The sequence below is a fragment of the Xiphophorus couchianus genome, chromosome 5 (genome assembly GCF_001444195.1).
Source record: "Xiphophorus couchianus chromosome 5, X_couchianus-1.0, whole genome shotgun sequence".
In the NCBI taxonomy this organism is placed as follows: Eukaryota; Metazoa; Chordata; class Actinopteri; order Cyprinodontiformes; family Poeciliidae; genus Xiphophorus; species Xiphophorus couchianus.
The window spans coordinates 21865751-21892462 of NC_040232.1; the positions used below are offsets into that span (position 1 = coordinate 21865751).

The 26712-nt window shown below is 40.9% G+C and overlaps 1 protein-coding gene across 1 annotated transcript; it reads right to left on the bottom strand.

Moving 5' to 3' along the window:
* Positions 1-3025: 3025 nt before the first annotated feature.
* Positions 3026-26068, bottom strand: snrka (SNF related kinase a). Its single transcript, XM_028018745.1, has 8 exons — positions 25948-26068; positions 20987-21700; positions 15008-15149; positions 10677-10889; positions 9755-9889; positions 6472-6661; positions 5548-5645; positions 3026-5429 (listed from the first exon to the last, which is right to left on the bottom strand). The coding sequence occupies exons 2-8, from the start codon at positions 21663-21665 to the stop codon at positions 4325-4327; spliced, it is 2562 nt and encodes an 853-aa protein (XP_027874546.1). The 5' UTR covers positions 21666-21700; positions 25948-26068; the 3' UTR covers positions 3026-4324.
* Between the last annotated feature and the right edge of the window lie 644 nt (positions 26069-26712).

Consider the following 26712-nt stretch of genomic DNA (forward strand, 5'->3'; position numbering starts at 1 on the left):
GCCTTTTGGTCCAGTAGGATTCTGTGGCTGATTCTGCTCCAACACTGAGACACATGCACATCATTCACCTGAAAACAGCTGAGTAAAGACAACAGTCAGACACCTGACGGTATGAAGGGAACTGTCATTTTGCCCACGCGACTAACACATCCATACAGGATTACTACGGTCATTATAAGGCTAGTTTTACTGTACAACTATGCACCAAAATGTTCTAGGTAAAGAGAGCACCATATATACAACTCTATGTACATTTGGTTCGTCGGGAAATCTCAGACGAAACTAAAAGTTGACGGTGGCCACTGAGAAGCAGCGCTTGTTTGGAATCGACAGAAAAAGCTAATGAAACGTCTCCGTACAGATGACTGCAACACATGCTGTAGCTTATTGCCAATGCCCTAAAACATGGCCGCTCCTCCACTTCTGCTGACTCTCATGTGGCCGATTTGTTTTTTTTAGAAAACACACCAGCAAGAAACAAATAAAAACAACAAAAAACAAACAGCAGACATTTCATAAAATGTACATGTTTAAAAATAAATTTTTCATCTTCATAACGCTATGTACACAACACATGACTCAGCAGCCGCGTGAACAGTGAGTTTTTGGGAGACGTTCGGGTGTGAGGAGGAGAAAACCAAAATCTATCAGCTTATTTTTCCACAGCAAGAATTTACACAAAACGCCACACTTTTCTTCAAATGAAATGTTTCTGTTAGAAGGTGCTGCTTTGTAAGTCAGAAATCTTTATCCAGTCAATGTATTGTGAACGTTCACAAGGTTAGAGCAACTGAAAATAAAAAACAAAATCGGACTTGAATCTCAGAATTTTGACTTTTTTTTTTACAAAAAAGTCGAAATTCTGACTTTAGTTTTAAACTTTTAAAGTCAGAATAATGAGAGGAAAAATATCTAAATCCTGACTTAAAATTTCAGGATTTTGACTTTTTTTCTTAAAATTCTGTATAAAGATCAGAAATCCAAGAAAAAGTCAAAATCCTAAAAAGAAAGTTAGAGGTGACACTTTATTTGACGGGGTGTGCATAAGACTGACATAACACTGTCATAAACATGACATAACAACCTGTTATGAACATGAAGGAATGTTTACGATTGTTAACATTAAGTGTCATTCGGTAAATAATGACACTTTTAAAGCAAAGTTGCATTAAAACTTGTATTAAAAGTCCATTAAAATGGTCACAATGTTTATGACTGTTGACATTCAAGGAGACTCCTTCATGTCCATGACAGGTGTTATGTGTTTATGACAGTGTTACCATGTTGGAATCTCGAGAAATATAATAAAAAAGACTTTAATTTCAAAATTCTGACTCTTTCCTCCCTCAGAATTCCATAATTAATCCTTAGCATTTTTTTTATGTCAATATTTTTCCATTGTGATGTCAGTCTGAAGCCAATTTATTTGACTTGGGGTTTTTTTTGTTGTTCTTTTAATCTAGAGTTGAAAGATTCTACAACTGCAATCATTATCATAAATGATTTCTGGACATCTTTAAATTTATGGATCAAGTATATACATACATTCAGCAGCAGTCAGTTCCAAACCGCAAACTGTTTCTAATTTAGCCAGAAACGGGCCCCGAACATCCAGCTGGAAGCCTGGTGAGGAACTCCGGGTGTCACATTTAAATAAATATTAATGCCGGTGTAGGTAGGTATATATACCTATATATATATATAGCAGTGTATATATACATACACTGCCTGGCCAAAAAGAAAGTCGCCACCAAAAAATGGTCACACTCTCTAATATTTTGTTGGACCGCCTTTAGCTGTGATTACAGCCCGCATTCGCTGTGGCATTGTTTCAATAAGCTTCTGCAGTGTCACAAGATTTATTTCCATCCAGTGTTGCATTAATCTTTCACCAAGATCTTGTATTGATGATGGGAGAGTCTGACCACTGCGCAAGCCTTCTCCAGCACATCCCAAAGATTCTCAATGGGGTTAAGGTCCGGACTCTGTGGTGGCCAATCCATGTGTGAAAAAGATGTCTCATGCTCCCTGAACCACTCTTTCACAATGTGAGCCCGATGAATCCTGGCATTGTCATCTTGGAATATGCCCGTTCCATTTGGGAAGACAAAATCCATTGATGGAATAACCTGGCCATTCAGTATATTCAGGTAGTCAGCTGACCTCATTCTTTGGGCACACAATGTTGCTGAACCTAGACCTGACCAACTGCAGCAACCCCAGATCATAGCACTGCCCCCACAGGCTTGTACAGTAGGCACTAGGTATGATGGATACATCACTTCACCTGCCTCTCTTCTTACCCTGATGCGCCCATCACTCTGGAACAGGGTAAATCTGGACTCATCAGACCACATGACCCTCTTCCATTCCTCCAGAGTCCAATCTTTATGCTCGCTAGCAAACTGAAGCCTTTTTTTCTGGTTAGCCTTACTGATTAGAGGTTTTCTTATGGCTACACAGCTGTTCCAACCCCTTGAGTTCCCTTCGCATTGTGCGTGTGGAAATGCTATTGTGTTCACAATTAAACATACTCCTGAGTTCTGCTGTTGTTTTTCTTCAATTTGATTTGACCAAACGTTTAAGTAATCGCCGATCACGATCATTCAGGATTTTTTTCTGACCACATTTCTTCCTGGAAGACGATGGTTCCCCACCATCCTTCCAGTTTTTAATGATGCGTTGGACAGTTCTTAACCCAATTCTAGTAGTTTCTGCAATCTCCTTAGATGTTTTCTCTGCTTGATGCATGCCAATGATTTGACCCTTCTTAAACAGACTAACGTCTTTTCCACAACCACAGGATGTGTCTTTTGCCATGGTTGTTTAAGAAATGAGGAGTTACTCATTGCATCAGCTGGGGTTAAATAACTTGTTGTTAGCTGAAAGATAATCGCCTATGCAGTACTTATCCAATAGGAGGCTCGTACCTATTTGCTTAGTTAAATCCAGGTGGCGACTTTTTTTTTGGCCAGGCAGTGTATATATATATATATATATATATATATATATATATATTTTTTTTAATCTGCCTGCATCAGAGGAAACTAATTTAAAGCAGTTGTTTCAAATTATCCTGCAGCTGTATAATAATCCCGCCCTGCAAAATGACTGGTTCTAATTATTAGACATGATATGATCATGTTCATAATGTGTAGATTCTGATCGGAGCTTTAAAGCTGAAGAGGAAAGTCTGACAGGAAGAGGAGCTGCAGATTGTCTTGAGTGCAACAGGAGGAAAAGCAGAGCTGATGAGTGACGGTGGTGATGTTTGTGTCTGGGGGAGATTCTGTAAAAATGATTGTTTTAATGGAAGGAATCCACATGTTAGTAAAAATATAAATAAGTTGCTGCCCTAACGCCAGGCAGCCCAGCCAGCCTTGGACTTGCTGTTAACGAAACATGGTGACCTTTGAACTTTACGCTGTTTGCTTACTATTAAAGGCTAAAAGGGCGTGTTTATGTCATTTATGGCTTTACATCCCGGCAGGCCTTTCCACGAGAACCAGGTCCAGTGTTAAACCAGTTCCTCCAGTTTTTGCCCAGCAAACAGCAGGCTGGTGGGTCACTGGTTCCGTTTCAGCATCGTCTCTTAACTGGGTCAGGATTTGGAACAGCTTGGTGGAAATGGGATTAAAAGTGGCCAGAACCAAATGATCACACTTCCTGTAATTCTACCTCATTAGAGGTAAAAACAGTAAAATCAGAAGGTTTATAGCGACACAGAGGACACTTTGGTGCTGCTGTGGTTAATGTCTGTTTACCTGGACAAGCTGCAACCTGTCAGTGGGACCTAAGCTGACCTCTGACCTCATCATGACTCTGAACCATGAAACCTGTTCTGGTGCTCTGGTTCCTAAACAGCTCAAACTCCCAGAGCTGTAGAGCCTAACAGCACCAGATGAATGTTAGACAGGCTGACAGAGCAGGAAGAATCGGGTCCGACTGGAAACTCAAACCAGTCCCAGAACTCTGAACCCGAATCTGACTGAAGCTCTGCTTTCCATCACATCGTGCAACATTCCACGTTACAGTTCAGATTTGACCCAGGCCTGGAAAACTGAAGACCAAAAAAGTAGCAGAGATCTTCCAACGACGGACATCATTTCACCTAAATTCAGCTCTGAACTGTTTTAAGCTCGTATAAAAAGCGATGTACAGTGGTTTCACTTCTTTATCAAAATGGACTCAATTCTGACATTCAGCTAAAGAACGATAAAGTGCAGTTGGTTAAGAAAAAACAAGCGAAAATGGTACAAGTAAGGGGGTAAAAACAGGCGTTTAAAACAGAGGAGCTGGGTGGAGCGGGTGAGGGGGCGGGGCTTCAAATGACCTGGCAGCAGCTGGCTGGAGCTGAAGTACACAGCAGAGCGTCTCTGGAACCACGCTGGATGTTAACAGAGATGCTCTTCTCACACAGAGGTAGTTGCAGCACGCCGTTTTTCAGGCCGTTCATGTTGCTGTGAGCGTCCCTGCTGCCGGGCGGCGCTCCCTTCTGGCGGAGGTGCAGCACAGCGTGGGAGCGGGGCAGGCCGGCGGCGGGGAGGCCGATGGAGTCCAGGCTGTCGGTGGAGCCGATGCAGATCCTCCACGTCGGTTTCTCTTTGACGCCCCGGGGGTCCAGGATGACCTTGGTCCCGCCCCCTGCACGGCCCCCCCGCCCGCTGCGTTGCTGCAGCTGCAGCTGCGAGCTGAGGCAGAGGCTCATCAGCTTCAGACTCTCCACCAGCTCGGCGCCGCGGCTCGCTGTGCGGGAGGGCCGGCTTGCCATGCTGAGGGCCGGCTTGGTGGAGCTGCTGCAGCAGCTGGAGGGTCGGTCCTGTCCCTGGTGGCCCCCTCCGGCCCCACCGCCACCCCCTCCACCGCTGCCACCTTCCCTCTCCCCGTTACCAGGGGGGCTGCCTCTGTCGGGGCCAGAGGAGCCGCCACCCTCCGAGGGGGGCTTCCCCTGGCCGGAGCTGCTGCCCCCACCAGTACCTCCTTCGCTGCCGGGGGGCCCCTCGCTGCTGTCCCTCCGGTTCCAGCTGTAGGTGAAACCCGAGTCCTTGTCCAGGCGCCTCCTGTGGCTCTCTGAGTCGTCGTCGCTGGTCTCCGAGCTGGAGCAGGACGACCCCCGGCCCTGGCTCTTGCGCCTGTGGTAGCGTTTTTGTGTGGGGCCAGGGGACGCGGCCGAGGTGGCCCCAGAGCCCACACCGCCCACCCCGCCGGCGATGTTCATCTTGAGCCGGCTGAGTTTGGGCGGCAGACCCTCGTCCATCTCAAAGTCGTCGTCCGACTCGCCCTCCTCCTCAAAGATCTGGTTGAGCACCGGGGCGCTCTTCCTGGAGGTCAGGCGGTTGGTGATGGAGGGGGGTTTCCGCCGCAGGATCACCTGGGTCGGCAGGGGCGACGGGTCCTGCTCTTCCTCCTCCTCTTCATCTTCCTCCACCCTAACAGTCACGCAGAAAAGACAGGGAGAAATCAGCATGGGATCCAAGAGAAACAAATACACCAGATCATTGGATCTACTGAGTTCTGATCTGAGAGGAGGTTGAGGTGAACTCTGACCTGAACAGACAGATCCTCTGCTTAGCTGCTGATGTGGAGGGACCTGCAGCTCTGAAGGTCCCAGCAGCAGGGCCAGAAGGTGCTGCTGCACAGGCTCCCTGAAGCAAACACAACACAAGACAAGTGTTACAGAGCTAGACGCACACACACACACTGTGATGGGGCACCGGCAGCATCACAACACATACACACACACGCACACACACACACACACACACACACACACCTATTTACAAAGGCAGAGAAACCAGATAAAGACCCTCTGAGTTATTTTATCCATTTAAATCTCATATTTAACGGCTGCTGCTGGCTAGTCTGAAGGACCTCAGTGGGAGATTTTCGGGGGAGGGCTACTCTGAGGCAGAAGATTGGAAACTGCAGCTGTGAGGAGGAGCTTCGTCCTTGAAGGCGGGGCTAGGTCCACCCAGGCGTTTTGCACAGCCTAATGGTTTCTATGAGAGATTACAGGATTTCTCAAACATGCATGAAAGAATCAAAGCAACACTTCATATATGTTTTTGATGAGTAAATAACATAACATGATGTGAAGCTCACAAAGTCACATGGTACATGTTAAATATTACTGCCCCTTTAAAATTAGAAACATCCTGTCAAAAAATAGTCTATAACATGAACTCAAAGACAAAACACTCTAGATCAGAGCTTCTGTGTCTGTTGTTTGTGTGTCTGATCCATCTTCAGTAATATCTAGAGATACTTCCTGGTCTTACTGGAACCAACTACACATGTCCACGCATTAGGAGGCAGCATCATGAGGGAACGAACATCTTGCAGTGCCATTAATACTACATTTGATGGCTTTGATACGGCTCCACGGTTTTGAAGCTGAAGGATAGGTCTGGTCTAGTCAAAGTAAAACCCTTCAATCACTTCTGCACATGCAAGGTGAAACATGATGAAAACCTGAGCTGAGTCGGTGACCGTGGCCTCCTCCCGCCGGCCCAGGTCCATCAAGCCTTTGGAGCGGTGTCCGTTCAGCAGGCTCTCTGCGCTGCGGGCCGGGGACTGGGGGCCCCCGGCGTGAGAGATGGACGAGGAAGCCAGAGAGTCCTCTATGTCCTGATGCATGTCCATTCTGGTCGGCCAGGACTGCCTGCACACACACATCACACACACATGGTCTGGGTCAAACAAGAGAACACCTTGTCACATTACATTTGGGTAGAGTGACAAACTACTGACGTCTATCAATAAACCTGTCACACCTGGTACAAGAGCTGGTAGCAGTTTCAGAACTGCTGCCAGCAGTTCAACACCACAGGAAGAAGTGATCCAAACGTAGTGGTGAATCAGATTCCTTTAACCAATGACTAGATCTCTGCATGTGTTTGTGATTTCAGCTCAGTGTCAGTTCCTCAAAGTCCACATTTTTCCTCTTCTTCTGATGTAAATAACGTTAACTAATGTTCTAGGATGTTGAGCTGACTCAAAAGAGATGTTGGTTGCCACAGAGAACAGAGAAATGCAAGACTCTACACACTGCTGGTCATCTGACTTAAATGAGGCTGTTTTACCATCCTTTAAAAAAGAGGTAAATGTAGCGATTAGGGAGGAACAGACAGCTACTCCCAGGACGCTAATGCGTCCATCACACTGTTACTGCTGTAGGAAGACATGATGGTGGAGGAAAACAACTCAGGCATTGGTTTACTACACAACTTGATGAACAGATAAGCCAGACTTTGTGCAGACTTGTCAAAAAAATAAAAGATAATTCTGTGCAGTCACTGAACTCAGCATGCTAGCTGCATGGAACTGAATATTAGTTGAATGGTTGACCTGCTTTCATTTATTGATTCAACCAATAATTATCTGATCACTTTGGAGCACAGTGACATTTTATTCCAACATGGTCCTTGAATCATTTCATTGATTGGCTGAAACCCCAAGAGCAGAGATCAGGAAGACAGTGGATGCTAGCTTCTGTGGTACTGCTCAGATGGTTTCTACTCTATTCATGCATATTCAGGTGTATGTGGTGAGCAAACTATCAAAACAAACAGTTCAAGCATTTTTAGAGGAGCTCTCACAGTTAAGCTATTAACGGGTAACTCTGATCCTAAATGCCTCGTTCACATGGCAAGATTTTTTTTTTTTTTTTTTTTTTAATTTTTTTTATTTAGTCAACTATCCACAACAGTGGAACACAGGGACAAAGTAAACATGACATTTTTTTTTTTTTTTCCCTTCTCCCCTCCTTCCCACTCCCCATCCTGTGGTCTCTTCCTTTACCTTCTGTTTATTCTGTCCCCTACCCCTCCCCATCCATCCATACCCGGCTGCAAACAAAAGAAACAGCAAAATAAAGTAATAAAAAAAAATAATAATAATTATACAGCTATGGAATCACAATCATGAAAAACCCATGGCAAGATTTTTATGCCAATTTTTCCTTCCGACAATCTTGAGGACAGTCTAATCATCAGGATGGCTTTTAAGATAATTTTAGGAGATGTGCGGTGGTCCTGGTCTGCTGAGAAGGACGCCAGGACCGCTCCAGTCTAAAATTGTTGATATTGAACATGATGGATTGTCTTGGGCCAATATGGCAGTGTGTGTGGTGTTCCCTGAGGACAAACAAGGATGCAACCTGTTTGTTGACTGTGACATGTAACCAATCAGAAATCGAGTTGATGGAAACATGGAGTGAATTTTAAATAAAGAAGACAAAACAATGGCCATGGTTCACCAGAAGGTCATTGCATCATTTTGTCTCTGTTAGACATAATCCACTTGAGACTTTTTGTGAGGTTTCCCATCTGACATCTGAATGTTGGTGACTGAAATCGGTGTGTGCGTGTGTGTGGTTTGTTCCTCCTGTTGTGTTGCTCAACACTACCAGTGTATGGTCAAACCTGTTATACCTACATTTACATACAATATTGTGTGTTTTCTCTCAGGTTTTAAAAATCGACTGCGAATTTAAAAATCCTGCAGAGACTGAGGAGTGAACCCTGCGAACACTGAACCACTAATTAAATTATTTCAGTCTTGTTATTATTGCTTTTGCTTCAAATATAAGATAATCATGTATTCAGTTAGTTATGAATATTTTACTTTGATAGAACCTCCATCTTGTCTCAGTGTGTAAATATGAGATATTTTAACTTGTGACATTAGGGCTCAGTTTCCTGTACGAGAAGAAAATACTCCCACTTTGGATACAAGAAGCACAACACTCACCTCCAGATGTCAGTGTGGTGTTTGTCTAGGTTACTGTTGCTATGTACACAGCATTGGAAAATTTGCTGACATACGCCTTCTCCCTGGTGTTTTAAAGCAGGTATGGTGTTAATGAAAACCTTTATCTCCAGGTCACCATGGCAACAAACAGCTGCTTCAAATTGATTCTTCCAGATACGTTGAGTAAAATGTGTCTGAATGTGTGATCCTGAATGTGTGATCAGAGCAACAATGCTGGTGAGGAACCATGGAGCAAATAGCTGAGAGATGAACCAAACCAGGACTCATCATCTTAGTTTATAGCAGTGTGAGTAATGGCCAAGGTCCAAGCTATTGCTAGCACTGCTGGGAACTAAGCGGAATGTGAGAATTAACAGACATTAGAAGTAATGATGGGAAATGATGATGAGACGCAGATTGCTCTGTAGCTCAGAGGATTTCTTTCCTCCAGTTCTCTGATCCAAGCAGGTGGAGGCTTGCTGTGACAACAACAGGGCAGTTCCACACTTCACACAGCAGCTGCGTTTCCACTGACCATATAATAATGTAATATGACATTTCGAAAAGGAATTTGTTTAATGGAAGCACACCAATTTGGAAAAAACTTGTTTTTCAACAAAAAGGTCTATTTTTTGGTCGTTTCAAAATTGGTTTATTTTTGCAGAGCTCAAGTAGAAACACTAGTTTCTGCGTCACATGAGTCACATGACCAACAACTGGATCTTGTCATTGGCTACAGGAAGTAGTTGAAAGATGTTTTTTAACGAAGTATCATGTGGACAAATGTATTCACGTGTGGTTTTAATTGTGTTTCTCATTTTAATGGAAACAAATAAATTGTGAAATCACGGTCTTTCAACATTAGCAGAATATTGACAAAATTTTGCCCACATCTGTAATGGAAATGAATCGAGTGACTCAGATCTTTACTTCGACAGTGACAGAGATGCTTAGCTACTACAGGTTCCTGACGTCTCCCTCGGGCAGCGGGGGAAGCCATTACCTGAAGTGTGCCTTGATGCTGCTGGGGCTGGAGGAGCGGGTCTGGACCTCCTTCTCCTGCTTCTCCCTCAGGATCCGCTCTGCTAACAGGTAGTATGTTGCTGTGATGTGGTTGTATTTGTTGGTCTCCAGGGCTCTGGAACAGAACACACATGATGAGGAGAGGAAACAGGGCCCAGCAGGCACACTGTGGATTGATACAAGATATCATCACTGTCCTTAAATAATGGCTAGTCATCTTTTGACAGTGATTTTGTTTTTTTTTTGCCTAAATCATATTTTGACAATAAAAAGGGAGGAACTTTTTGTTTAGAAAAAATCACTTTTGGCAAATAATGACTTTGGCCATTATTTTAGGAAAGTGACAATATGTGAAACTGATGTTAGCAAAGCTAGCTAGCGTTAGCGATGTGCCTCTGTAACAAAACTCTTCACTCGGTTCATATTAGCTACACATACTAAGCTAGTTACATACTGTGAGTTTTTGGACACTAGTTTCTGTTTATTGTTAGCTGTTTGCCACCTAGCTTGGTGTACAAGTTAATGTCACCTAATTGTGTGGGGAGCTGGTTTTGGTCTCAGTCACAATACACTCTAGTGTAGGTCTTGACTTACAAGACTACTGTGGATTTTACATGAAACAGAGCAACACAAAGCAGTGCAAAACTACAAAGTGGAAGGAAAATCATTCATGGTTTTAAACAGTTTCTACAAAGAAAAAATCTGAAAAGGGAAAACTGGGAACTTTGGTTTTCCAGCAGCTTCTAACAGGCTTTCTCTCACCATACAAACAGGTGACTTCCTATAATCATGTTACAACCATGGATTCTACCCAACAGTGAACACTGCAGTATGTTTTATGACAGTTGTATAAAGAGCAACAAATAACAGAGCATTCTAGTTTAGAGGGGAATGAAACGTACTCCACTATAGCCTCCCGGTCAGCGATGTCTCCCAGCACCATGCGCTGGATGATGCTGTTGTGCTCCTCCTCTGACAAGTTCTTGTGGGAGACCAGAGGAGTGCTGTACTTGGTGGCCGGTGAGGGGTCCACCCCTTGCAGCCAGGTGTGGCTCTCAATCTCCTCCAGTGAGGCTCGGCGCTTGGGGTCCCTCTGCAGCATGCGGTCTATCAGACTGGGATGAGATGGAGAACAGGTTGAGAAGAGAAGGACATGATACACTAAAGGTCAGAAGAGGAAGAGATGTCATCTGACTTCTCATATAGTCTCCAGGTCTTATCGTTCTAAGAACACTTTATGTGAAAAAGGTTGAATTCTTCATAATTTATTTATTCTTGTGTTTTGGGTTCTTTTAGAGGTGCTTTCATTGGAGGAAATCATTTCCATTTGCTGCTCAACACAGAGTTTAGACCCGACATTCAGGACCAGTGACACAGTAAGAGGTTTTTATTGGAGAAACATTTATCTTTAGAATGTCTGAGGTTTGTCTCAGCACATAAACTCAAACACTGTCTCACTCAAACAAACACATCCTCTAATAATTAAGCTTGATCTGAGTCACAGGTCCATTGGTGTAAGCCACGCATGAAGAACTGAACATATAGTGTATTGTGTTCACTGACAGTGGGAGATGTAGGCTTTGATAGAGCTGAGGATGCTAAACTGCAGCTGGAGAGCATTGTTTTTACATTTCTTCTAAATAGTCTTTTTCAGCAGAGTATGCTATTTTTTTTTTTTACAATATTTTTAGTTAGCCAAACATAAATTTACAATTTTATAAAACATTTTTTTTGAACATAAGCACTTATTGACACACTTATTATCACATTTAGCAGATTTCCAGAGTAATAATAAAAAACATCTAGCAAGATATAAAAGCAATGATATCATTTTGAGCAGAACGTAGTACTAAGGAGGAGTCAAAGATACAAATATAGCAACAAGTGGACAAGACTGCAGATTCACTTTGATAACAGAAGAAATAATTAAAGACTGGACCAAGAGTCAGGGCATGCCATTTATAATAGGTGTACAGTATTATTTATTTTCTTTTGTTGTAATTTCACCCTCACTGTTCAGTTTGCTGCTCTTATATTTCTATTTTTATTTAAATTTTTACTTTAGTTTGAATAGCGATTCTTAAGCTTGTCGCAATAAGTGATTAATCAATTAATTGAATTTTGTGTTTTTATTGTCTTTATATTTATAGTTTTTATGGTATATTTTTTTGTATTATTTATAGTTTTTGGTTGTGTTTTACTTTGGATAATATCTTCCAGATCCAGTGTTAAGTGTTCTTTGAAAAATTATAGTTTATTAGTCTTTGAGAGGGCAAACTTGCATTATGCCGTTATCGTTATGTTAACTGAAAATGGTGTCAAAACAATACCATCGTTTATTGCAATAATTTCCGGGACAATTTATCGTCCAGCAAAATTTCTTATTGTGACATGCCTGTACATTCGATTCACCTTTAACTCTGTCCTAAAATGTGACTTAACAACAAACATCTGTCCTTTCTGCCTTTTCAGAAGGAGAACTGCAGGACTGCTGACACACACAGAAAGTTGTCTTATCTGGTGTTATTTTTCACCTCAGGTAACACACTTGCAAGTGTAAAATCACAAGATGCCACTTTTTCTGAGGGATGTGTGAGCGATGCCATGGAGCCACAAGCAACGAGAGAATACAGGCAGAAATGTTTTTGATGAACAAACGAATCAGGAGACAATCACTGAAGAACGTTCAATCAAGAAACTCCAGAGGAAAGGAGGAGAGAAAATAACATTATCTGGTTGGTCAACGGGGAATAGTGGACAGACAGATGCTTCCACTAACATGGAGACGAGCGGAGGACAGGAACATGCAACGGTGCAGAGCAGAAACATCTGCATCAAGACTGAACAAGATCAATAAAAATGACTGAGAATTTGTGAGGCGCCACGGCAACACCGGGAACAAGTCACCAGAGCAGAAAAAGAGAAAACAGATAAAAACCATCAGGAACTCAGGCATGGGGACAATTCTTCTGGAGGTCTGGTTTCTACTAAACGTGTTGGCAGAGCGCCATCAGAGATGAACAAGAGGCTGAGTATAGAGAGCTGGTGGACCGCTTTCTGTTATGGTGTGGGAAGAATCTTCTCAAGTTGATGATGATTGTAAATGTCAGGAGAAACAGGGTCAGATCAAACCCCGTTTCCATCATGGGAGAAGAAGTGAAGCTGGTGGAGAAGAATAAATACCTCGGACTGGAGACGTGTGAACATCGTTCTCTCACCAGGATGTCACATTGGCTGATTACTGCAAACTATTTCTCTTGTTTCCCTGTGTTTATCTCCACTAGAGGGCATATTTCTTGCAGCGTACCAAGTATATGGAAAGGGGCATGGTGTTATTAAAGGTCAAATGTGATTCTGTTCAGGTGTTGCTAATGGGAAGGGGCTAACTGCGGACATACTTTGTTCTTAAACAAAATGGCTAGGTAAATGGACGTTGTTAAAGAAATAAATGACTTTATGGTAGTAGGCCGCAACGCATATATGAGGAGTCAATCATGATTAAGTGAACATAAAACCAAAACCTACAGGAAGAGCAACCAGTAGCCTAAAATATAGCAAACAGCCACTACAAGTTTTTCAATTTATTATTTAATGGATATAAATAACTAAATGATCCTACTAAGTGACACCTTTCCTTAAATCCAATCCACTTAAATCCTTTTTTAAATAACTGCACAGCTTGTCTCACGCTGTAAATTTATGCTCAGAAATGTTCTAGGAAAAAAGTTTTTTTTTTTCTCAAAAAGTTTTGAAATTTGTTTCAAAAATGTTTTGTGAAAATGTTTTTCTACAATGTCCCTAATACAATGTCATACAGGCTCTTATTCTTCCTTGTTGTTTTTCTATTTTGTGAATATGAAAGCTTCCATGCACCTTTCATTTTGCATTTTGAATTTCTCCCACTGAGGGACAACAAAGGTTCTTTCTAATGGAGCCATGGAGTAAGCCCTTATAGTGGCATAAACAGCAGAAGTAGTTAACATGTGGAAGTCATGTTGCTAAGACTTTATCATCAGAAGTGAAGGACGTGTCCAGTTGTAGCTGAAGCAACTGGGATGTTTTGTTGGTGCAAATCCTAACATTTCTGCTGTGAAGCTGCAGCCAATCAGATGGCTCAAACCTCTTCCTAATTAGCTGCTCAGTGCAGCCTGGTCCTCAGTGTGAAAACAAGATGATATATATATATTCTCCATTTATGAAAATCTGGCCTTCACAACGTGGTAATCATGTCTTCACCTGGATCAGTGAAAACCACTTATTTGCTGCCTCAAGTGTAAAATCAGCACAAAAGCCACATAAATTAAATCTCCCGTTTGTCCCTCTACATCAAGCTGCAGAAATGTCTGGCTCATTATGCAGGGCCGGTCCAATGTTGAATGAGGCCTTGAGTAGAATTTGACTTAGGGGCCCCTTTTGCTGCTAAGAACATCAGCACAACAACGTTTTCAACATGGATTTAGTGAAACCTGGAGAGGGGCCTAGTTTAATTGACTGAGCAGTCAAATGTAATTGTAGTTTTCTAAGAACCATTAATGAACAGCTAAAACTCAAAGATTAAATTGAGAGCATTAGATTGTCGGTATGGTAACAAAACAATCTAAATGTGAAGACTGTTGTAAACTTTTACAAAGTAAACTTGCCAGCTCCTTAAAATCTTAAATTTAAATGTTTATAACAATTTATAATCTTTTAATTTATCTATCCTGAAACCATTAAATCAAATTTAACAGCATAGATATTCTCTTAGTTTGTTTATGCTTTGGGTCGGTGTTCAATGTGATCAGCATTACATCGTGCTTAAATTCAATGACTTAATTTGGATTTAACAGAAGTGTAAATAATTGATATTTATTTTAATTGTATTTATTTTATATGTTGTTTTTAATATTCTGTAGTTGTGGGTTTAAGTATTGTCAGCAATGTCTTCCAGTAACATAATTACCCAGTAATATTTTACGTTTCCTGTCAAATTAGCCTCGTTTAATACAAAACTCTGGAGAACCGCCACGGTGTCCGACCACCGGGCTTAGCAAGTTTTCTGGGGGAAACCCTGAACTTGTCTGAATAAAAAGTCCTAAATAGATGAAGTTTGATTAAATGTCATTTTTCAGAGGTACGTAAAGCATAAGATGGAGAAAAAAAAAACTCCACCTTAATAAATAATACATAAGTAAATAAATGCATACATGGTGGATACAGAAAGAAGAGGAGAGGACGGCGGATCCATACTTACTCTCTGCAGGCGCTGGAGACGTGGGCAGGTACAGTGTATTTACAGTCCATGATCATGGTGAGAGTCTCGCTGTCGTTTGCTTCCTGGAAAGGCGGCTGACCGCAAACCAACATGAACAGGATCACGCCGAGGCTCCAGATGTCTGAGGCAGGGAGACACACAGAGGGACTGCCTGAATCTCCCATCACACTAACAAAGAGAGATCACTGACAGCAAACGCCTCCGTGCCACAGCTAACACATAAACCACCGCAGCTAACAGGCCAAGCAAACAGGAAACTGCGTCTGCTAACAACAATAATGAAGCATCAAGAAATGACTCAATTTAGCAGAGAGGCAGGATTAGCTTTTCAACACGTTCTCCAGTTGACAACCACATACTTCAAAGGGATTTCCTGAGATGGAGCAATATTGTATGATATCATTAGGTAAATTGATAATAATAACATGGCTTCATTTGTTTTTATAAAAATCTGAAAAGTGAATTGTGCATTAGTATTCATCCCCATTGACTGAACTGGCTCCCTGTCCTCTTTACTAAACAACTCCGGATAATGGCTGAAACAATTAACCAGATTAATCAGTTAAATAATCACCAACTTATTTAGTAATCAATTAATCATTAACTGGAGTATACAGGCTAAAACATTCCATTTTCTGAAGCAGCACCCTCAGACCAGAATTAAGCTAAAACTGTATAAAGGATATATACATTTTGCATTTAAAATGATTTTTTATATATATATATATCTATATATATATACAGTACAGACCAAAAGTTTGGACACACCTTTCTAATTCAATGGGTTTTCTTTATTTTCATGACTATTTATAAGGCAAGAAATCCCACTTATTAACCTGACAGGGCAGGTTGACCTATGAAGTGAAAACCATTTCAGGTGACGACCTCTTGAAGCTCATCAAGAAAATGCAGAGTGTGTGCAAAGCAGTAATCACAGCAAAAGGTTGCTACTTTGAAGAAACTAGAATATAAGGGCTATTTTCAGTTGTTTTACACTTTTTTGTTTAGTGCATATTTCCACATGTGTTATTCATAGTTTTGATGCCTTCAGGGTGAATCTACAATGTCAATAGTCATGAAAATAAAGGAAACTCATTGAATTAAAAGGTGTGTCCAAACTTTTGGTCTGTACTGTATATATATAAATTAATAAATATATATTGTCTGTAAATCTGTTCCACCCAGAATTTCTGAAGTTGTGGTTTTAGCTTCACATGGTTCAAATTCCGTAAAAATAAAACTAAAGATCCTCCTAAGAGGTAAGTCTAGCAGAAATAAACGTGAGTTTTGCACATGTTGATGTTAGAAGGACTTGTTTTAGCTTCAGATGCATCATTTGCAACAAATGATCAAGAGTTCACTAAAGAAATACCGTTATTGCATTTTAGTCAATAAAAAGTTTATTTTATTATTTTAAAAAGGCATTGAAATATTTGTTTTTTTAAAACATATTTTAATTTACTTTCAATATTGTATAAATAAGCATAAGTGGTTAAAAGAAACATCTACAGTTGAGCCAATTTTTGTATCCGATTAATTGATTAATCATCCGAATAACCAACTACTAAATTACTTCTAAACTGCAGTTATAATTTATTTACATCATACACAGATCTGAACACAAACCTACGCCACAATGTCAAACAGTTCCCTTACTTTACCACTGTAATGTCAGGGTTTGTTGCTTGTTTGTTTTTTTCATTTCCTTTGGATCATGAAAAACTATTTGCATGGCCTTGTTACTAAAAATGTGCTATAAAAATAAAACTGCCTTGCCTAGTAACCTAGTGATATAGACATGTTATTAGACAAAAAAGAATAAATATCAATTTAGGCCCCATTGTAAAGGTGATATCGTTCAAAACAATCTAACTTTATTATGACAAGGTTGACACACACATCATTTCTGTATTTTGGTAGTTTGTGTTCTCCACAGTAGAGCACAGTGAGTTTACAGAAAATAAATAGTGTCATTATTAACATTATCTTTCTGGAACCAAACCCCTCTTGGTGGGTTGCTTCACACAACAGCATGAGAACTGCTTACAAAACCTGGTGCAGCACAGAAACGCAACGTTTAATGTTTGTTTCCACAGCTGATGGTTAAGTGATGTTTATATGACATAAGCCACTAAACTGCTGAAATGTGCTAAGCAAATAAACTTGAACTGGTAACTGAGACAACTCCAACGTTCAGTCTCTTTAGGTAAAGGATGGTGAATCAGACTTGTTAACATCTAAAGCACGTTTAGCAACATCACATGCTGCTAAACATGTCGTGATGTTTCACAAATTCTCAGCTTCTACAAGATATTCACATTAACTGGGGGTGCACCAATTCATCGGCACCGATTTCCTTAATTTTGGGAGAGATGTGACTGTCTGAGACTTACATGTGAAGCAGATCTTATTCTACATTCTTATCTACTTCAGCAAAGGTCTAAAAATCTACCACTGTCCTCTTCTGCTCTGATTTTAGAGAAGTTTGACTGTTAGCCCGGTCCACCACATCATGTCTGCATGTTTGCAGTTAACAACAGTCACCCCACTGTTACCAACTCAGTGACTTTCTTGCTATATTTAGCAACATTTTAGAGAAAAAAATTGGTATTGGCCAAATTTGGAATCAGCAGGTCAAGCCAGAAAACTGAAATCAGTGAACCTCCTCTGACAGGAGGGAGATCTTTGTGCACATCTGCTTCTATGCACATTCATGCTAACCACATCCGTTGAGCTCAGGTTACTGCTGCATGGGGTCGTGTGGTTACTTCAGCCTGGGTTGGCATGTTCTATCTGCAGACTGCAGCCTGATCCAGATCAAGGCTCTGAGGCCTACATCTCCGGTTGCTAACAGAATAACTAGTGCTGCAGGGACTCGATTCTAGTATTTAGTGCACAACAGAGTGATCATGTACTGGCATCCCACAGACCAGATCCCACTATGGAGAACAGTCACTGTGGCCTGTAGTGCTCTGGTTAACATCATGTTCTGCTTTTCACCCAGCAGAAAATGTAAAGAAAGCCATTCCACCTTCAGAACAAGTCCTCACATGATTGTTTAAATTTATTTTAATATCTCTGTTGTTGAATGTGTTTTTCTTTGGATGTGAACTCGTCAGTCAGCTCTAGGTTTCTCTAATTATTATTGCCATAAACTCTTTCTCACTTTGGATCTGGTCTTAAAGGGCCAGTATTATTTATTTTACAGCCATATATTGCCATTTTATTGCACAATCAAGTAACTATGTTACCTTCAGTTGTAATAAAATGCTGTATATATCAAATATGAGTTTAAAAATTTCATTATGACATTTAACACCTTGAAATTGGGCCTCTGTCTCTTTAAGGAGTCTAGCTCTTTCTGAAACTCCGCCTTCAGGAAGTCATCACAACAAGGCGCCTCTGTTAACCCTTTAACGTTTTTACGAGCGTTGTACTGAGAAGTTTGCTAATTGCTGCTGGTGACATTTAGCCAATCAAAAAAGCGAGTTGATGGAAACATGGAAGGAAATTCTAAATAAAGGCGACAAAACAACGACCGTAGCACACCTTCAGGTCCAGTGGACATCAGAAACATCTATTGTTTTTTTCTCTGTTAAACATACTCCACATATTTTCACCATAGTTTCTTCTCAGTCGGCCATGTTTGTTTACGCTGAACTCACGTTTTGTCTTGAGTCGTTTTGCGAGATTTCCCGTCTGACTCACTAAATATAATGTGTGAGGTGTGTTCCTCCTGCCTTGTGGCTCGACGCCACACACTGTACGACCAAACCTATTTTTTTATCATCACATGCATATATGTATGTGAACCAGATTTTTAGATACTTGTGGGGACCTATTTCTGTCTACATAGTGGGGTGGTGGGCACCACTGCTTCTTGTGGGCACAAATCCTGGTCCTGATGAAGGGAATGCTGTTTCCGGGTTAGGTGTTAGGTATGTGATGGTTAGAGCTGGGCTGTCAAAACTGAATGGAAGTCAATGTACAGTCCCCACAAGAAACGAAAACACAACTGTGTGGGTGTGTGTGTGTGTGTTGTAAGACCTCACCCTGTGAAACAGGAATTAGTAATAGACACTTAACATGAAAAGGAATGTAATGCCTGAACATAAATGAATTTAAACCTGGTTTGAAAGTTATCTGGTCATGGCTGTTATTTGTCTTTCAATAAGCACATTTATTGTTTTTTACACATATGTCTAGTGATTTTTACTCAATAGCGAACTTTGCTGCACTCAAATCTGATTTTGATTAATTTATTAAATTTGCTTAATACAGGAAGCATTTTCATAGACAGAGTGCACTAAATCCTGATTTTATAGATCAGAATTGGCTAAATTATGGTAGGTTGTTCTTTTCCAATCGATACCTGGAAAATGTGTAAAATTTCTTCCAAAAACACAACCCTGCAAAACACTGTAATTTACACATTCCTTTCCAGAGGAAAATCTGATTAATTTACTTGTTTAATTAAAATATTCAATGCTTAGCTAATGTTGAGTGAATAAGCCAAAAATGTTTTTTGGTCCTTAAGTACTTTTGACTTTATGATTTCGGTCCATATGACAAAATGTTTGGACACCACTGATCTATGGCTACCTGCTAGGAAAAGCGTGAGTTTGCGGAATAATAAAATGTGACCTAATCCTGTGCTGCTGGAGATGTTTCAGGCTTTACCACAGGGTTTCTGCACATCACCTCCACTTGGCTGCTAAATATTCCAGCATCTCCTTACTGGCATTACACTTCAGAGCAACATGCAGTTCCTGAACAGTGAAATGTCTTCAAGAGAAGTCCATGTGGTTTGAGATTTTAAGGAAGAATTTCTACAACATAATCGCAGTTTCCTCAGCCGCACCTTTCAAGTTTCTTATGAATGCAATAGAAAAGAGAAAACAGAGAACAGGCTAAATTTAAAAGTGCTCACTGCACTGATACATGACGAGACATTTTTCAGCATCAGCGGCAATCTCATAGCACACATACTTAAAATAAAAGACAAAAAACAAAACGCTTAACAGGCCAAGTTATCGGACCTTAGTTTCTGCTTTAAATACAACAGGCTGGTGTGAAAGGTATGATGTCCTGTAATGAAAGGACAACAGTAGTGTCTGCTCTCTACTGGCCTCCATGGGAAATCAATAAGACAGTTAATTCAGTGCAGTGGGACATGATGAGATTGAACACAGCTGACCTTGCACCACAGACCCAACAACAAGATGAGCGTCAAGCTCAGCACCCTGCAGCTCCAAAGGTTCTGCTACACAGAACCCATCAGAACACACAGTCACCCCACTGGGTTAGAAAATAGCCTGTTGAGATATTGCAGCTTTCTGAGATTCATTTTTAAAAAATATTTAGATATGTTTTGTGAAAAAAGTATACGAAATAGACAAATTTTCCACAAACAATATGGAGCTTTGATCCACACAAAAATCTGTGAATAGATAAAAACAGAACCAAAACAGTCAGGTTCCCTTACATCTACATAAACTGCTAGAAGAGGAACAGAGCTCATGTTATCTCCGTGGTTTAAATTAAGTACATTGAAAATAAAACTAAGAATGATGCATAAAATATTTTGAATAGTTTTCCGTCTCCATGAGCTCACTCACTCTTCCTGATTAAAGCGGTTCTCTCCTCTGACTCACCTCAATGTTACTACTTAAAAAGGAATGGTTTTACAGAGCCAGAGCTTCTGGAGGTAAGAAACCCAACAAGCCGGTGCTAAACCAACATGGATCCTTTTAGCGCTGGAGCTGATGGGTGGAAAAAAAACCCAGCGATAGAAGGTTGATCATCCAAACCACACTGACCTTACGCCTGGTGGAAAATATACATCCACTGTAAAGAAACGGCTCACATCCTTTTTGCTCGTGGGCTCTTACACTTGAATAATTTCCTCTAATTAATAGCGTGACTCACTGTGGACCGTCGCCTCGGGTTGCTACGTACCTACGGCTGGAGCGTCGTACTCGTCGCCAAGGAGGATTTCCGGAGCCGAGTACGCCAGAGAGCCGCAGCTGGTGGTCAGCTTCTTCCCCGGCTGAAACTTGTTGCTGAAGCCAAAGTCGGTGAGCTTCACCAGTCCTTGTTTCTCGAAGAACACCACGTTCTCAGGCTTCAGGTCCCTGTGCACCACGTGCAGTCGGTGGCAGTAAGAGATGGCGTGGACGATCTGGGCAAAGTACTTCTTGGCCAGCTCCTCGTTCAGCCCCTCCTCGTGTTTCATGATGTAGTCGAACATATCCCCCCCGTCTCCCAGCTCTAAGATCAGGTACAGCTTCGTCTGAGTGTCTATCACTTCGTACAGGCGCACGATGTTGGGGTGCTGCACCAGCTTCATGCAGCGCACCTCCTGGAAGAGGTGGCCCGTCGCCACTGTGTCCAGCTTGGTCTTGTCGATGACCTTCACCGCCACCTTTTCCCCGGTGAAAACGTGCCGCGCCAGCTTGACCACAGCGAAGTGGCCCCGCCCCAGCGTCTTGTCCAGGTCGTACAGGCCGGCGATTTTGCCGTCGTATCCCCGCTTGAAGCCCGCCATGACTGGAGAGGGTGTCGGGGACAGGGGAGCGCCCCCTGCAGGCCGGGGCAGCTCGCTGGGCTCGTGTGGGTCCAGCTTATTTCGGCTCATCCGAGGCTGAAGAGGAAACCCATGGCTCCAGTTTCCTAAAGGGGAAGAGACACAAAGTAAGTGACTCCTGGTGAGGTTAGGTCGGGCATTTCCTCAGCTCATTAGTCTGAGGATCTTGAAGATTTACTGAAGGGTTCTTTTTCCAGACTGGAATGATTACATTATGGATGCAACTAGTGATTATTTTAGTTATTCTATTAATCTGTTGATTATTCTGACAATTAATCGATAAAAAAAATGGGTAGATTCTGGAGGTTTGTCATTTAAGACTTTTTTATACTATATTAGAAATAGCTTAACGTTGCAGTGTCTTTTTTTTTTAAATATATTTTTTACAAATTTGTTAAAATTATCATTATGTGGTGACAGTGCTCTCTGCCTTCTCCCAGTACTAACTACAGAAATACACCAGTCAGAAACAACCAATCAGAGTCAGGAGGAGGGCTTCAGCGCCATCAGTCCCTCTGGTGCCCAAAGTGGGTCTAGAAGGGCCGGCATCCTGCATGTTTTAGTTCTCTCCCTGGTTTAACGCACCTGCTTCAAATAATGGCTCTTTAGAAGGCCTAAGAAGAACATGAACATGCTGAGGAGGGACAGAACAAAGACATGCAATATGGCACCACTGCTCTAGCTCTTTGCTGGTTCACCACAACATAGCCTGCCAATAATGCTAAGGCTAGTTAGCATAGTCACCAATGACTGTGTATAAACGGCTTTCCTTCTATAGAAAGTTGTTCCTCCTCCATTAGTACATTTAGCAGTGTGTACGGAAGGTTGATTGACAACACTAAGCCCCGCCTCTTGGCTCTGGTTGGTTGTTTTTGACTGGGAGAGGTGATTTTTGCAGATCGCAAAAGGGAGGAGGTGGAGGATCTCTCTTGTTTTTTTGGGTTTTTTTATAGATTGTCTCATATTACACCTGTCATGACATGGTGATATTTTTCATAGATATGGAAGAAATATATTTTTGTAAAAGTTACACACTGTTTCTTAAATAAAAAAAAAAACATTTTATTGCTTAAAATGCAATAACAGCATTTTATTACCTTATGCTCTATTATTTGTAGCAAAGGATGATTCTGCAGCTAATACTTCTAACATCAGCATGTGGAAAGCTCAGGCCTTTCTGCTTGTCTTATCAGTGCAGTATAGAGCTGATCTGTTGATTATTTTTCCGATTAACTGATTACAAGATAGCAAAAGGTGCTTGTTGAAAGATTTTATTTTTTTTGTACCTAATTTGAACACGGTGAAGCTAAAATGTGACATTAAGAGTTCTAGGTTGAACAAATTTTCAAATTTTTTTATTTCCTTAAATGCAAAATGTATATGTTTTTCTGCACACCTTTGTCTGAATTACTCCTCTGAATATGTTGTTCTTCTTTTAATTTATTTTATTTAACCAGGTAAAAACCCCATTGAAATTCAGATCTTATTTTCAAGAAGGACCTGGGCGGAAATCTGCAGCACATAACAACCTGGTCACATAAAAGTAAAACAAATTAAAAACAGTTTAAAAGCAATGACATTGATTAATAGAATCACATTGCATGTTTTTAAGAACCGCTCAAAACTTTTCCTCAGTTAGCAGGTAATTGATTACTAAATTAGTTGATTATTTCAATAATTGATTTAACGTGATTAATCTGACTAATCGTTTCATCCCTATGCTATACAACACAAAACAGGAAAGATTTTTAAAACTAAAGGCTGGGTGCACAAATCTGAATTTAGTGTGGAACTTTCTCAGAAATACTTTCAATTATACACTGGTCAAAATATTTCAAAGACTGGTACTAAATAAAATAATAATAATAATAATAATTATAATTATAATAATAATACTTTATTGATCCCCTAAAAGGTGGTGAGGGTTGTTGTCCCAGCATAGCACACAAAACAAATTAAAATAAATAAATAAAGTAATATGAATCAACATACAACAATAAGCTTTAAAATAGAATTGGAAGGCTTAACTAGACAATACTTGCTCTTTGCATTATATGGAGGATTTATTTGACAGCCAAAACTAATCAAAACCACTGAAGTCTTCATAACCTAGTAATGTTTTAAGGATTCCTCCAGCCTCCAAAACAGAACACCTGGGAACAAGATTTTTGCTGTATGACAATCAGAATTACTATAATGAAATGCAAACAGCTTGATATCCATGCAGCAGAAGCAATATTTCACAGTAATGTGTCCTGTATGATACCATCAGCTTTCAGCAAGCTCTGCTAATCCACCTCCTTTGCTTTTGCCGTATGGTCAGAAAGGTGGACAGAGAGTCGGGGATATGGTCCTTGTCCGTTATGATGGACTTCATCCTTCTCTCTGCATCAAACCATACAAATGCTCTGTCCACTTAGTCAGACAGTTAATACGTGCAGAGATCAGAAAAACCCGTCCAATAAAGCTCAGGCAACCAAAACAGTCTCTGTGGCGCTCATTTAAAAACTCAACAGACACAAAATAGAAGAGCTACTAAAACCACATGAGCAACATTAAATTAAATCTCCCATTTGTTGCGCAGTTCTGTGCGCAGTGCAGCAGATATAACTCATCATGAAGGGTCGGTCCAAGGTTGTCTGAGGCCTTGAGCAGAGTTTGACTTAGGGGCCCCTCTTCCTAAGAACATCAGCAGCTATGACAGCATTTCAACATAGATTTAATAAATTCTGGGAGAAGGAGGTCTAGCTTAATTGGCCAACCTTAAAATCTATAAAAGTGATAATTGTAGTTTACTGAGATATATTTGTGATCAAACAGAGCTCAATCTCAAAGACTAATCTCAGATCAGATTGTAGCTGTGGTAACAAAACTAAGATGAAGATTTTTCTTTGCACATTTACAAAGTAAACTTGCCAGCTCCTTAAAATCTTACATTTAAATGTTAAACAATTTTAAATATTTTAAATGAAGTATGCTGAAATCATTCAGTCAAATTTGCATTGATAATCTCAATAAACAAATGTTACATTTATATAACTGTGGTCTGTGTCAAAATATTAGCATTTACGGCCCCCTGGAGGCTTGGGGCACTTTAAGAAGCTGCTGGCTTAATCTGATTTGATTTGTTGTTTTTAAGACTCTATAGTTGCGGGTTTAAATAGCATTTCAGTGGCGATGTCTTTCTGTAACATATAATTTACCCAGAAATATTTTTACATTTCATTACATTACCCTGCTCTCTGCAACCATGAAATCTCCTATTCAACTCCTCTGGAATTTGGGGTCATAATTCAGATATTATTTGACCTGTTGAGATGCTAATCAGCTGCTCCTACTTGCAAAAACAATACACTGCTGCCATGGCTACACATCATAACAACTGTCCAAGAGTAAACAGAGCAAAAAAGATTTACTAGTCCACTTTACAACATGGATGCTATACTAAATAGGGACCATCTATAAATTCATAAAACTCACCCATAAATCAACACCTGGCAGAGGTGTTGTCAACAATCACTAACATTCAACTGTTTGTATAATTGAAATCCTGAGTTGATTACTCACTCGCCACAATAAAATGCAACGTCTGCGCCCAATTCTTGCTTATAAAAGTCACTGACGTTTGTTGTATGATTATTACAGTCCAGAAAAAGAACGAACAGCAAAAATCATAAACACAAATCTAATCACATCTATGAGCTGATGTCAACGTCTGGCCGCAGCTGAATCCATTCTATTACACAGCATGTCTCTGTTTCCGGTCGCTGTGAGGAGGTTGGGCTTGTTTTGACAGGATGGCAGCTGCATTAGCCTACGAGCTACTCTACATCCGCTGCCTCCTGTTGGGAACTGCAGCTAAATTTTAAGGGACATAAGCGACCAAACAGACATCGTACAAGCACAGAAGTGTTGGCAGAGCTAGCTCAATAGTCGACTGGCTCAGTTAAATTAACAGTTAGCCTAACATTACCACAGACTAGCCCCGGTATTCATTGATTTAAATTGTTAGCTTTAAGACCAATTGCAGTTAAGTAGGGTTCTTTATTAGACATAAGCTCACACTAACAACCACACAAAACCTTTTACAGCTGCGTTACACCGTCGCAGCCAAAGGAGCTCTGAGACAGCGCAGCCTCAGATATTACACTGCTAGCTCCTGTAATCATGTAGCTGTTAGCATGCTAGAGTTCCTGCGGTTCGTTGCGCTCCGCTCCTCAGTCTCTTCGGCACACATTAGACCCAGGATCTAACTTTCGCCTGTTACCGGAGCTCGCGACAGATATTTGCTACCATTTATAAAAAATTTGAAAAGAAGAAAAGGTCAGCGCACCTTGTTTTTGGTGACCGCGGCACCATGAAGCCCCTAAACCCAAGATTCATCCGTAAGACGGGACATCGCATCGTTAGCAACGGCTGCGCTGTTCGGAATGGCTGTTTCCTCCCAGCCGGGGAAGGGGGCAGAGAAGCGACGTTCAAGTGCTTAACATAGTGTCGATATTTCTAGACATCCTTATTTACTCGGAATAATTTACAAAGTGGTTCACTGCTATTAAACTATTCCCATGCTGTTCAATCGATATGCGTTATTTCGACCTCAGCGGAGAGAACAAACTTGTATTTTAAATCCATTCACATTTTTTAATCAACAGAAGCTTCAGATACCGTTTAATTTGGTTGAATACTTAAACTTCCTAGCTGAGGAAATCAACCAAACCACAAGCTCTTACCAGATGTTATTGAATGCAGCAAAGGAGCATCATCAACCGCATTCAGCTTTGACGTCAAAAGGAATCTTTTGATGGTAAAAGACCGCAGCAGGATAAACAAGCAGTTCAAACTTAATACAACTGTTCAGCTCGTAATGACGTTGTAATTTAGATTTTAAAATGTATTATAGGGATACGTGAAGCACAACGCCAAATATTTTTTATCGATACATCCTCCAATGTGATGATAAGCAGTACACTTTATGTCTCTGTGGTGTTGCATAATTTCCTCCCAGACATGACACGTTATTGTGTGTAAAGCGCACAGCGACATCCAGAGACGAAAAGTCAGATATGTTCATCTAATTACAGGAGATCAGACCAGCATC